Below are 14351 nucleotides of genomic sequence, written 5' to 3'. Positions count from 1 at the left end.
CTACCACTTCACCTCTTTCAAAAAAAGGAGGGAATACGAATCGATGTTCTGATTACAGGGAATAGCAGGATTACAGGGGATTACTAGACGCTATTCTACTTTTGATAAAAGTAGAATAGCGTCTAGTTTCGGGGCAGTAATTTGTCTTCACGATCTTCTTTCTCGGAAATCACTGGCTCGGGTATATAATACAGTCGCTTTGCCTCAGATTTTAGTTTTTTCATCGCTTCTACCATTTTTTAGAATTAGTAACATTGCGCATGTAAAAACCACAATTTTTAATTTTGCTAAGTTCCTTTGCCGCTTTTCTAAATTTTAATCAAATACTTTTTTATTGAATACATATAAAATAAAAAACCCTGTTGATGTTTTGGAGAAAACGCAAAATAAATTTTTATCCAAATTACCTCTTTTTTCTCATAATTTATATAATGCTGCGCACAAAGCTTAATTGATTTTTTTTTTATTAATTATTGAATGAAGTGTTAATTTGTGAAGCGTTAATTTTAAGTGTTAATTTATTATTTATTGAATGAAGTGTTAATTTTTGTGGTAAGTTTGATTGAAGGCCTTTGCGTACTTGTTGTTATATAGTTTAAAAAAATTTTATGGCCTGTTGATTAGCGGTAATTTTTTTTTTTTTTTTTTTTTTTTTACTCTTCTTATTCGGAGGAAATAAAAAGTTTGAATTGAATTGATTATTCCTATCAGAAAGGTCGCAGTTTAGATCGCCGGCTATGATGCAAACAAGATCTTCACTAGACATCTGCTCACCGAGCTTGACAATTTGCTACATGCCTCACTAAATCGCTCTTCAGATATTTCATTTCTGTAATTTGTTGGCATATACACTGAGTAGACAACCATATTGTGTACCGTAACAGCAACAAATAATTCCTCGGTTTTATAAAGGGAGGGGTTTAGGGTGCTATTGATGAGTGCGACAACACCACCAGAGGGCCTTCCTCTTCCTACAGAGCTGGCTGGGACCACAAATGATTTTACTACGTCATTTATCTTTAGCAGGTTAACAGCTTGGTCGGAAAGAAAATGTTTCTGCACACGGACCACATCGTTAAGCACAACACGTTATAGCAACCCTTTTTAACAACCTGGATGCGCATATTGTGTTGGTTTAATTCCACCCCCTACCCCTATCCCCTCAACATCTCCTGACAGTTTTGGATTAATACCCTTACTTGTACTTGTTGCACGTTCAAGCCGCATCCAGACTCATAGTGGTGCCCAGCAGATGACGATATGTCTCCTTCCATAGGTTTCGCTCGAGGGTGGCAGGCTCCACCATTTCCAGCCACTGGTAATCCCAGCGACGGCCGTTTTTTTGGAATACCCCGATTGGCTCCAGATTGGACTTAACTGCTGCTAGCCACGTCTTCTTTTTGCGTCCTTCCCTCTTCCTTCGTGCAGGTAATGGTAGACACTTGAGACATTTTTTGCTTATATAGTCATCTGGTCTACCTATTGTGTGGCCAAACCATCTCAGTCTCCTATGCTTAACAATGTCAGAGACAAGTGGGCGATCCCCACATCTTCTCCTTACTTCTTCATTCGAGATTCTATCTGAGAGGCGGATACCCAGGATATAGCGCAAGCATTTGTGTTTAAATATATTCAAGCTCAACGCTTCGGCTGCTTTAAGTGACCACGTTTCACATCCATAGAGGAGGACAGAGAGAACCATAGCTTCGCACACTCTGAGCTTTGTGCGTGGCGATATTTCGCTCCGCTTCCAGAGATAATTCCGTAATTGAAGGAAGACACTCTATGCTGACGATATGCGGCTCTGGGTTTCTTCTGAAGATTCGCCGGCAGGGTTTACTATCGATAACCCTTCCTCATTTTTTGAAGATAGGGATAATTATTGAGGTCTTCCAGTCATCTGGGATGTATTCATTGTCCCAGCCTTCGGTTATCACGCTATGAAGTTCATTCACCGCCACCTCGGGGAGAGGTTTCAGTAGCTCGGCAGGAATCCCATCTATTCCTGGGCTTTTTAAGGTTTTTCAAAACTTGGATCGCCTTAATCATTTCATCCCTGGAGGGTGGATCCGTACATACATATTCATAAGCCTGGTGGTGCGGGGGGTTCTGCGGTGCTGTAAGTGGTTGCTTTCGATTACTATTGTCTCCTGGTCTCAATAGCTCTTGGAAGTGATCTCGCCATCTTTCGATATTTTCGTCGCTGCTTGTGAGTATTTTTCCATCCTTCGCCTTAAGCGAGGGGATGGTAGTTTGCTTCTTCTTCCCAGTGTATTCTTCAAGTATCTGATAGAGTTTTCGTGTATCGTTCCGTGATGCAGCTCTTTCCATATCACTGGCAACATTAGACCAGTAGGTTTTTTTGTCAGATCTTGCTGATTTGTGACAATCTTGTCGTAGCGCTTTGTATGTGGGGGACTTCTTTTTGGGCATTTCTTTTTTCCTGGCAGAGAGCTTGAGTGTCTTTTGTGAGATCCATTTGTTGGTTTTACGCTTAAAGAACCGAAGTATGTTTGAAGCAGCTTCATTGATGTGGTTCTTGAATTTGCTCCATTTCTTCTCAATCTTTATCTTGGGGCACCGATCAGTCTGGGTTGCCTCCTCAGTGTCATGTTGAAGGACAGCGAAGCGGTTTGAGAGTTCAAGGACAAATTCTCCTCGGTACTCATCTACTTTCAGCTCCGACACATCTATTTTCTGGTTCGGCATAGTAATCTTCCTTGAACTAAGTCTGTACTTTAGCCTTTTCTTCAGCAAGAAGTGGTCAGATCCATTTTTCGATCCCGTGTCAGCACCTCTGTGCACTCTCGAGTCCAACCCCATGGATTTCAATCGTCGGGATACAAGGAGATAATCTATTTAGGCTTTTATTCTTCCATAGCGGAATTCCCATGTATACGTATGACACGGCTTGTGACTAAGCCAGGTGTTAGCCACAGCGAGATTGTTCTGCATTGCGAACAGCAAATGCCTGTTTCCATTTGTGCACCTGTCTCCGAGGCCGTGCTTGCCGATCGCCTGTTCCGAGTTATTCAGCTTTCCGCCGATTCTGGCATTGAATTAGCCTCCAATTAGGAGGATATTTTTCCGGGGAATCTTATAAATGACTGTCTGCAGGTCACTGTAAATCTGATCTTTTTGCTGTTCAGTGGCATCTCTTATTGGGGCTTAAACGCTAAGGACAGTCAGATTGTTCGTGCGACCTTTAGTTCTTGCCCGTATGATTCTCTTAGACACAGGCTCATATTCGATGAGCCCAGTGACTGCTTTGGGGGACAACAGGATACCTACTACTGCTCGGCCAGATCAATTTAATGGTCCCGAGTTATAAAGAGAGACCGCCTTCCAGGCCGAGGATTCAAGGGTCAAGATGTTGCGTCCGTTTAGTCTCGTCTCAGAAACGCATAGAATATCAAGGTTGTAAAGATAAAATTCATCAGCTACAAAAGCTGGTGTCAATGAACATTTAATCGAGCACAGGTTCCAGCAGCCGATATTCAGGCCCTGTCTTCTTGATAAGACGGTAGCTAGCATACTTTTCGACGAGAGCGCCATTCTTGTCGCATTGCATAATACCGGGGATTCCGTAGCCAAACTTTTCACCATTATATTTGTCATCATCATTGAGCGTTTCTTGGGGATAAGGTACACCACAAGGTCCTCAGTCTTGCGGTCACCCGAAGCGCGTTGGCCATCACCTTGCTCGGCGTGGAGCTCAGTGATGTTTACACCCCTTCACCACTTTGAGGTGCGCTAGCGGATTTCCTATGCTGCCTAGGGACGGAAGGTCAAGCCTCATTGCCTGGATGCCCACCACCGCCGTGGAAATTTCGAGGCTTAGCTAGCCCTTTGCTCCCACCTAGAATCAGCAATTAATACCCTTAGCCGTCCCTGGCATATTGTAGACACTTATTCTTGACAACCTGGATGTACATAGTGTCTTCTTATTTAGCTAAACATCCCTTCAACATTACCTGAAAGTTTCAACTGAATACTTTTAGCAGTTTCTTTAGAGATATTGCAGATAGATTCTTTTGACAAACTAGATGCATTCAGTGTCTTTTAATTTAGTTCAACATCCCCTTCTGCATTCCGTAAATGTTTCAGCCGAAAACATTAGCCTTTGCTGAGGTATTGCAACGTCTCCCCAAGGTTTCCTGAAAATTTCAGCTTGATAGTCTCAGTAGTTTATTAGGTATTCCAGATAAGTCATTTTGACAAACTGGATATGCACAGTTTTTTTTTATTTAGTTGAATATCCCCCTAACATTCCATAAACGTTTCAAGTTAATACCCTTAACTGGGCCAGAGATATTGCAGATACGTCCTTTTTGCAACCTGGATACAGAGTGGTTTTTTGATTTAGTTCAATATCCCTCTCAGTGTTCCCCTAGTTTGGGCTTAGTACCCTTAGTCGTTCTAATATATTGCAGGCACAGGTTTTTGACAACCTGGATACAGGAGGTGTCTTTTGATTTAGTTCAACATCCCATGGAAGTTTTAACTTAATACCCTTAGCCATACCTGACATATTGTAAGTACACCTTTTTAACAACCTTAAGTTACCACTTTTCCCACAAGAAAGTAAAGAGCAACGTTAAAGCCAAAACGAACAGAAATTACTTTGAATATGAGGGAATGCATTATCCTGTACTTCATTACCTCTTCACTGTTGATACTTTTGCCTATCATTCCCGGCAATCTAACGGTCCTATGTCAATTTTAAATTATTGGTCAACATGCCTAAAAGTCTAGGTAGGCATGCCTTTCCAAAAACTAACATGACAAGTATATGCCCAATAAGAAAGTCATGCCTTCTCCCGCCATTTAACCGTGCCGCAGCCATTTTAACATTTGCCTCTCAGTGACTTGGAATATCTGTTAGGGCTTTTCTCTCTCTACAATTAGCCCTGTCTTAATGTAACATGCTATAAAATACTTGATAACGTTTATTTTGTGTTTCAATGAAAAGTGACGCACTTTTCCAGCAATTTTATTCTCATCATACGGCTTCTAAAATGAATGAGCTCATTTTGGTGTATTTGTGTTGATATAATTTCCATTTTCAGTGGATTTTCTAAAACATCCGGTTCAAATTTTTTCATAGTGAAGAGGTGAATACAATACTTGCATCATTGCTTTTATTGGGGAGAGGGGCTTCAAAATTCTAAAAATAAAATTTCTTGGTCATCATTTCATGTTTTTCAAGTCAATCTTGGGACTGATTGCTCTCTTGGCAGCAGTTTGTTTATAAGTGTTGTTTTTTTTTTTGCTCTTTACTAATTACCAACTTCAACTATTGGTGCGACTTAACTTGTTATCCTTTTATGTTATCTTTCCAAGTTACCATAAATTTGTTTTTGATGCACTTTTGCTATTAAGACTAGTCGAAATTATACTTACCATTCCAGAATCAGCTAAAAATGGCAGTTTTTTCTCACTATGCACCTTTTCTTTAAGTTGTTTTTTAAATTTTTGGTTACTATGGGACGTGTTTCGTTTTTTTCTAGGTTGTAGCTATCGCTGCAACCATGATCATTGCAAATGGCGTCACATTGTTTTTATATATCACGGTTTAAGTTTTGATATGACGTCGCTGTATATATGCATCAATCTACCATGTATAATCAATTAATTTTGGTATCATATCCCCTGTCAAAAGATACATACGTTGCATCGTCCTATATATGAATTGGCAGTTTTATCAAAAATTGCTTAACTTTAAATATTATGTTTTGTCATTTGGAAAAAAACACTTAGATATTGCAACTTCCTTCGAAATGAGCCCCGAACGGGCTCTCTGTGATGTTCTAGCTCCCAGCAAGCGGCGAAAAAAAAGAAGAGGAAATATCAGTGCTACCCATGCAAAAAAGAATTTTCCTTGCTATCAAGGTGGGGAGGGGGTATAAGTTTCCTGTATGGAGTTTTCGGCAATGGTTATTCCAATGGTGTATTTTTGTTTCGATCTGTTGCCATTTTTCGAGGGGTTTCCGGTTATTTTTGGAAAATACCAATAGATCTTTTTAGAATAAAAATTATTTTTAAGACTAATCAAAATAATATTTACCCTTCCTAAATTAGCTATAAGTGATAATTTTCTTTGACTAGATAATTTTTTTTAACATGTTGGTTACTCTGACCGTGCTTCGTTACTAGCTTGCAGCTTTCGCTGCAACCAACATATTAAAATCAACCCTAAAACAAATACAATTATCAAGAAAAAATATGTCATTCAGGTGATTCGTAGGACAAATATCACTCTTGGAGAGATGCTCCCTACACCTTCTCTTAAAGGCATACACACGAGTGCAACTTTAATGTATCTCACTCGAAACCTTTCTGTAATAAAAGTAAGATATTCCTTCATTAAACGCCGTTTGAAGGAAGGGAGTTTGGGAGGTAAATTAGAACGTTAAAAATTACACCAAACTTAAATTAGGTAGAAGATGGAAGCTATTACCTTCCTCAATCCTCCCCCCCCCCCTCCACCCCACTGGATATCAAATTTAAGAAAAAGGCTCTTAAAAGGACACAGTTGGACCTGCTTATTCAGTAAGTAGCAGCCCCCATAATATTTGGAAACTTGAGGAAAATCAGGATTCCTTAGTCTATTCAATATTTCCTCTTGTTTACGAATTGTATTTTACTTCCCTGCTGGAATACTTCTTTTGTAAACTTTTATTATGGTTTTAATTCGTTTGTAGTACTTATTATGTTTTTGATATTTTCAGGAGCAAATAATCATCATTATTTTGTATATTTTCTTTTCTCCTTAAGTGGAATGTGTATCTTCTATGTTTATGCATGTGTATCCTACTGGAAAGAGGCATGCTCTCTGCCAGATAAAACTTCTGAAGGTAATTTATCGCTCTCTTTTACCCTTTTTTATATCGTTTTGTGTGCTTCAACTTGTGATTACGATTGTATGCTTACTGTACAGATGTGACTGGAGGGACAGTAACTGGAAATAAGCACGATCTCTTAGGTAATTTCTTACCTAAAAGGGCACTAGATATTGTAACTATCTTTCAAATAAGCCCTTAAATAGCCCCCAATGTTGTTCCAGTGCCCCGCTTGTAATTAATAATAAAAAAAAAAGAAAACAGAGAATACAACAGTACTAGTTTGGGACGGGGGTCAGTGGTGTGACTCTTTAAGCTCAGCCAGAGTTGACCTAGCTCTAAATGGGTACCTGAAGAAATCTGGGGAAGGTAAACAGGAAGGGTGTGCGAAAGCACAGGGTGGCTGGCTCCCAACCCCCCATTGCACCTCCTGGCTTAAGGACCAAACGGAGATCAGCACCGCCGGTAGGGACTGTAAAGTCCACTGCCGTATTCTTTACCTTTTTTTTATAACAGTACTAGCCATGCAAAAAAATGGTTTTCCTCATTGTTCAAGGTGGGAGACTACAGGTTGTCTGTATGGAGTTTTTGGCAATGAGGATTCCATTGTCGTACTTCTTGTTTCGATCCGATGCCATTTTCTAGAGGTTTCCGGCTAATTTTGAAATTTCCATAAATTTGTTTTCAAAACAATGAAGACTATTCGAAAATATAGTTATCCATCCTAAATCAGCTACGAGTGACGATTTTTTCTCGCTTGACAGTTCTTTTAAACGCGTTTTAAGTATTTGGCCACTATGGACCGTGGCTCGTTTTCCACTAGGTTGCAGTTATCACTGCAACCATGAATTATCTCCTTTTTGCTCTTTCTGTACCTAACGGTGTTCTACTTGCACTAGATGGTACTTTCAAATGGGGATAAATCCATTTATTTAGACAGTGAAAAACCGGTAAACAGTCCAGATATTTCGGTCACATATACAGCGACCGTCCTCAGTAGAAAGACTGTGTAAATAAATGGATTTAACCCCATTTGAAAGTTTATCTGTTCGTCTGAGCAAAATAGTACCATAAAAGATTCTTTGTGGTGTTAATATAGCTTTCTACCTCAGTTTCCATTTCAAAAACAAAAGAACTAGAATCGACTGAAAAGCAAGCAATGCTGTTTTTAGCTCTTTTTTTTCAGCTAAAATCCCTTTTCTTGGGCTTACACTTCTAAGAAGTGGCTGGTGAGTTTCGAATATATGAAGACAAAAAACCTTGACCAAGCGAATACAACTAAATGCGCTGAAATGTACCAGAAGTTTTGAATAGTACCATGAAATTTCTAAATATACCGCATTGTAAATAATTTCTTAGATAACGCTGCTTTTCCATTTACGAAAAATTAAGAGAGGAAAACGGTTTGATTTAAATAAAGCAGTGGAACAAGAAAAAAAGCAAAAAAAAACAAACATTTATTAATAAAAAAAAACAAATATTTCGACTCAACGTCTGGGAGCCTTTCTCAACGGAAAGAAAAAAAACTTTAAAGAAGAAAAAACAGTTTTTTAAAATAAAACCATCTAGAAAAACGACCAATTAAACACACGGGAAAAAGAAAGGGAGAAAAAACAACTAAAAAAAACAAAACAAATAAATACAAATCACCTTCTAAACACTTCCAGAACTGTTGTTACTAAGAAGCTTGCAAATAATTTTCTAAGAACTTTTCTAAGAACAAAGAAATTTTCTAAGTTCCATATTCTCTTCTTCTAAAAAGGCTAGGTAAAGAAACGCACGAGTGTAGAAGAGTAACTGAGGCACCACATAACTCTGAGTCAGGTTGTGCCCCCAAAGGCTCATTGGCCTGTTTCCCCCTTTGTACAGGCCAATTAGCCTTTGGGGGAATAATAACATGTAATATTGTATGTGTATCTAATGAAGAATAAAACTTATCTTATCTTAGTTTAAAAAAAGTGCAATGATAAACCATCGCACAGAAATTATTTTCCTCAAATGTCTCATCCCATCCATATTCTGCGCCCCCCCCCCCTCAAGCTTTTTCTCAGCCCATTCCTCTCTTGTCCCCCATTCGGTGCTTTACCTCCCGATATGAGCAAACTTTAGTCCCCTAAATTACCGAAAAATTAATAAAACATCGATTATTATTTTCTTTTTATTACTTGTACAGGCCTTCTGTATGTGTTGGATATTTCTTTCGTTCGTTGCCGTCTTTTTCACGTTTGTTTGTTTCCCTCAAATCGGAAAAGTATATAAAATACAAAATGAAATTGCAAAAAGGCTTGAAACGAAGCAACGATTAACAATAGGCTTAAAAACATAACTGAATAAGAAAAAAAAGAAAATAAAATTGTCAAACTTTATTAAAATTCTTGTAAGAAGAAAAAATATTATGTGTAAGGATAATCTTTTCAGACTCACGATCAAATATCTATCTTAATCATAGCTAACTCCAGCGGCTCTTTAATTATTAAATCTTAAAACAAGTAATCATTTACAATATTTAAAATAGCAACCGCAAATTGAAGACAAATCGCAGATTCTAAAATCTCGAAAAAAGAAGTGAAGGAGTAGAGAGCATGCGGGAGGGAAACAGCATTATAAAGGGAACCTAAAATATCGCGACAATAGATACCACGAAACCACAATAAGGCAACCTCACATAAACAACGGTATCAGAAAACGGTAGTGAAATGTCGCAAATTAGTTCACCTTAGTTATTACCATTGATGGGAAAATATTGATATTTTTTAACACCAAATGAAAGGCCTCTGTCTTACTAGACAGGGAATTACACCTACTAGACAGGGAATTAAAATTCTGAATCAGACTAGCTTTAAAACGACGATATAAAATCCGATTAATCCGATTAATTTCTTCCAACTTAATCCGATTCATTGCTTCCGATGAGTTGGAGGTAATAGACTTGAGATTGCTTGTGCAGGATTTCGACTCTAGTTGATAGAAGAGCATCGCCAAGCGTTTAAAACCATGTTGTGACCATGATGGGCTTAGGATTGCACAAAGCCTCTATTCAACCGGAGGTCTGAGGGACTTCTTGCTGTCCGGTTTTAAGCCGGCTTAAGCGCTTCGTGTAGACTTTAGAAAATGTGTTAGTCCGTGTTCTGCACTGGTTCTGGGACCATTGCTTTTCCTGAGGCCATGATAATTTCAATGAATTAATTAGTATGAAAATTGCAGCTTGAAATTGTAACAACGTAAAAATATAACTATCGAATTGACATTTTGTCTGACGAAATCAAACGCTTTGAACTGGACTTATTAGGAGTTTCAGAAACTCAGACGGGAAGGACGGGGTGCTTAGGCAGGGAGCAGGGCTCATGATAAATAAATAATCTGCTAAGTGTTATTTAGGTTGGGAAGGTTTTAGTAATAGTATGCTAGTTGCTCATAAAAAGTGCTGGGCGTCAATCATAGTAGTATATGCCCTGTAGAACCGATTGATGGAGATAGTAGTGACTCAGATGAATTTTACTTTTAGCTACAGGAAGATAGTATCCTAGTCTAGGCAAATTTAGTCTAGGAAATTCTTTTCCTAGAAACTAGTAAAGATTATAGACTGCTGTAATTTTTTAGGAATAACAATCTAGTTATAACCAATACAGTAGTTGGTCATAAAATGGCCCATAAGTTAACATTGTGTTAACGTAATAGTAAGACGGCTAGCCTTGTCGATTATGTTATAGTATACCAAAAACTGGCAGGATCGATGGAAGATACTAGGGTGTATAGGACGGCTGTTTTTGATGTTAAAAGTAAAGATCATTATCTAGTAGTGTTTAGGGGTAATCTAAAGCTGAAATTTAGGAAGGGTAACTACCTTCCGGGAAGTTATATCTTAGGTAGACTCCACGATGAGAGTTTGAGAGGAACGTTCCAGGAACAGTTGAATACTAAAGTGGGGAGTCTGAAATTTGGCAATGGAGAATATGAATGGAGTAATTTTAGGAAAATAATTTGTTAAGTCACAGATGGTGTCTTTGGGAGGAAAGTTGGAAACGCAGCTAAGAATATTGGTGACAATGCTTTGAGTTTAGCTGAGAGAAGGAGGGACCCAAAATATATTTGAATGATAGATCATATGAAAATAAGAGGAATTCGTGAAAAGGGGAGAAAACATAAATATATGAATCAAGGAGCAGTGAAGTAGAGGCCATGGATAAAACTGCTGAAGATCTGCAAGATCAGCCCGAGGGCATAACAGTAAAATATTGTACTTGCATATTAAAAGATTTAGTGGTAACAGTCAATCTGGACTTGTCCTAGTTAAAGGTAGGAGCGGAGCCACAATTAGTGATGAGGAAAGAGTTAAAGAGAGATGGGCAGAACTTCTAAAAACGTGATAAGTCGTGACACAGCTACAAGATAAGATATAGAAGAGAATGAAAAAGTTTGTGACACCTTTGGAATGAAGGAAGATTTATTTTGTGAGGACGAATTAATAATAGTGCGAAAAGGATTTAAAAAAATAATAAAACCCCTGGTGCTGATAGTGTGGTAAATGAGTTTTTCTAATATGGTTGTTTTAGAGTTGGAAATAAATTACTGAAGATTGTGTATATGATTTTTGAAAAAGGGGAAGTACCTAGCGATTTTATAAAAACTTTAATTAAAACTCCTCTATAAGAAAGGTGATAATAGTGAGTGTTGTAATTATAGAGGCATTATGTTGGTTTCTATAGGAAGTAAATTAATTTTATGACAATAATTTTGTGACTTAGAGATGCTTTAGATAATGTTTTAAGAGAAGAAGAGTGTGGTTTTAGGAAGGAGAAAGGATGCGTCGACAAAATTAACACTCTTAGCCATTAATAATTGAAAACAAAGTTGTGTTCTTTATCCATCTATATGGATCATTTTGATGGAGTTTGTTCTAAGGAGCACAGCAAAGGCTATGGGAAAACATGGAATCAAATAGGGAAGTAAAAGTCCCCTAGACTTAGCTTATGCTGATGATTTGAGCATTCTTTATGAAAATGTTAGCAAACTGAATGAATTTTTGGAGGTGTTGAGAGTTCAAGGGTACAAAAATAGGTTTAAAAGTCTATAAAAGGGGGAATAAGTGAAGGTCAATAAGTGAAGTGAAGGTATTATTAATACCTTCTCAACCTAAATAACTCTTAGCAGATTCCTAATTTATCATGAGCCCTACTCCCTGCCTAAGGACCCTTTCCTTCCAGCCTCAGTATGTGAAACTCCTAATAAGTCTAGTTCAAAGCATTTGAATCCGTAAGACAAAATTTCAATTCGATAGTTATATTTTTATGTAGTTAAAATTTCAAGCTGCAATTTTCATATTATTTAAGTCATTGAAATTATCATGGCCTCAGGATATATATATATATATATATATATATATATATATATATATATATATATATATATATATATATATATATATATATATATATATATATATATATATATATATATATATATATATATATATATATATATATATATATATACATACATATAAAAATATATATATATATATATATATATATATATATATATATATATATATATATATATATATATATATATATATATATATATATATATATATATATATATATATATATATATATATATATATATATATATATATATATCTTACGACCTATGACAAATAAGCCTGAGTAAACTTATTTTAATGAAACTACAAATTTTGGTGTTCATAAGAGCCTAATGAGGTGGTCAGATCAAGTTTTTTTTATGGCTTTGGTGTTTGATCTGTCAGTTTCAATAAAAGTTCTTATTGGTAATTTACACAGGCCCCAGTGATTGAGTGTTGATGCACAAGTGTTTTGATTAGTTGAAATGTGTCTCTTTTTTCAGCTATTATTGCTGCTGCCAGATGTAATGGCTTCGTATCTCTTACTGCCGGAAGTGCTTTAATTCACTCAATTTGGGTTGGAGGTCTGGCAGTGTCGCAATTATATCAGGTCATATGTATATCAATGACCACTAATGAACGAATCAATCAAGGACGATATTCACATTTTATTGATTCTAATAGGAGACATGGAAGAAGTCCTTTTTTCAGAGGCATTGTAAGAAATTGTGTAGATTTTTTTGAATTAAGATGTTGTGGACTTGTGAGGCCTGAAGTTGTTGATTGGACAACGTACTATGAATCAGAAGAAAAAGAGAGCTTATTGCTCGAAACTATATAATTGCTAATGCTTTTCGAATGAAACGGTGATAAGAAAGTTTGTCAAAAGGATATGGATTCAAAAGAATGCTTATCCATCAAAACTATGAGTTTTGAACACAAAGAGTTGTTTATTAGACGGTATTGTGTAAAATTAAGGAAGAAAGAGGGAGGGGGGTCAGCAAATATGAATGAAACTTTTCTTATTAATAATATTTGCAACTTTATTTTTCTAAATGCTCTGTGGCAATGACAATACAATACGAAAAAATCAATTCTAGCACCAATTGCAAAAATCTGTTTCTTTGCTCCATTGCAATCCCGAGAAATCATACTAATTGGACAAAACTTGCAAAATACTCATCCCGCGCCATACTCGCCAGCCATCTTTCATAGACTTACACCCTCCATATACTTCCTTTTGCAACTCACTCAATTATTCACATTCACCCATCATACAGCCCACAGTGTCATCCATATCTCCATACATGGGGAAAAAATAAGGACCATTTGCCCTTGCCTTCTTCCTAAATATTTTCTTCTTGTCCCAAGTTGTAAACTATTTGCCCTCAATTCAATACTGTACTTTAGCTCCTCCTTTCTTAAATTCATGTTAAAAATATACCAATATATATGTATATATATTTATATATATATATATATATATATATATATATATATATATATATATATATATATATATATATATATATATATATATTAATATATATATATATATATATATATATATATATATATATATATATATATATATATATATATATCTTTATTTATACATATATTGCTAAATAATAAAGCAAGGGAATTGATGGCTGTTAATAAGGATATATAACTGCTATGGTCTATCCATCAAGAATTTTGAACTTAGACTGTCTTTTATTTTTTAACATCTGGAGTAATAACGTTATTATATAAATTGAAGGAGGAAGTGAGGAGGGAGGGGTGAAACATTAAATGTGAAAGGGTCTTATTTCAGCATTTATTACTGACAAATTAAGCAATGGAATGTGTTAGCTATATAAGGGTGTAATAACTGTTATTGAGGGTGTATATCTGTTAATGCTTATCCATCGAAACTGTGAATTTTGAACACAAGGCGTGGTTCATTAGACGTTATTACATAAGTTGAAGGAGGAAGAAGAAGAAATTGGTAAAACAGCAATCGTGAATGAAACTTATATTTCAGCATTGATTACTATTGATTAGCTATTTGAGGGTGCAATAGCTGTTATTGAGGGTGTAGATCTGTTAATGCCTATCCATCAAAACTGGGAATTTTAAACGCCAGGTTTGGTTCATTAGACGTT

General features: G+C 36.4%; 1 protein-coding gene across 2 annotated transcripts in view; it reads left to right on the top strand.

The window, feature by feature from the left end:
* The window catches only part of Hip14 (palmitoyltransferase Hip14), a 53749-nt gene extending 40124 nt beyond the window's left edge, over positions 1-13625 (top strand). For both annotated transcript variants that reach the window (XM_089094179.1, XM_089094178.1), the window contains 2 exons: positions 6732-6857; positions 12708-13625. In XM_089094179.1, coding sequence (XP_088950305.1) covers positions 6732-6857; positions 12708-13045 — 464 coding nt within the window. In that variant the 3' untranslated portion in view covers positions 13046-13625. The remainder of the gene's footprint in view (positions 1-6731; positions 6858-12707) is intronic.
* The last annotated feature ends 726 nt before the right edge of the window (positions 13626-14351 follow it).

The sequence above is a fragment of the Artemia sp. Qi Xiang Cuo genome, chromosome 9 (assembly GCF_049724085.1).
Source record: "Artemia sp. Qi Xiang Cuo chromosome 9, ASM4972408v1, whole genome shotgun sequence".
Lineage (NCBI taxonomy): Eukaryota > Metazoa > Arthropoda > Branchiopoda > Anostraca > Artemiidae > Artemia > Artemia sp. Qi Xiang Cuo.
Note: the sequence above shows the minus strand (reverse complement) of the source record. Positions and strands in the feature narration are given on the sequence as shown.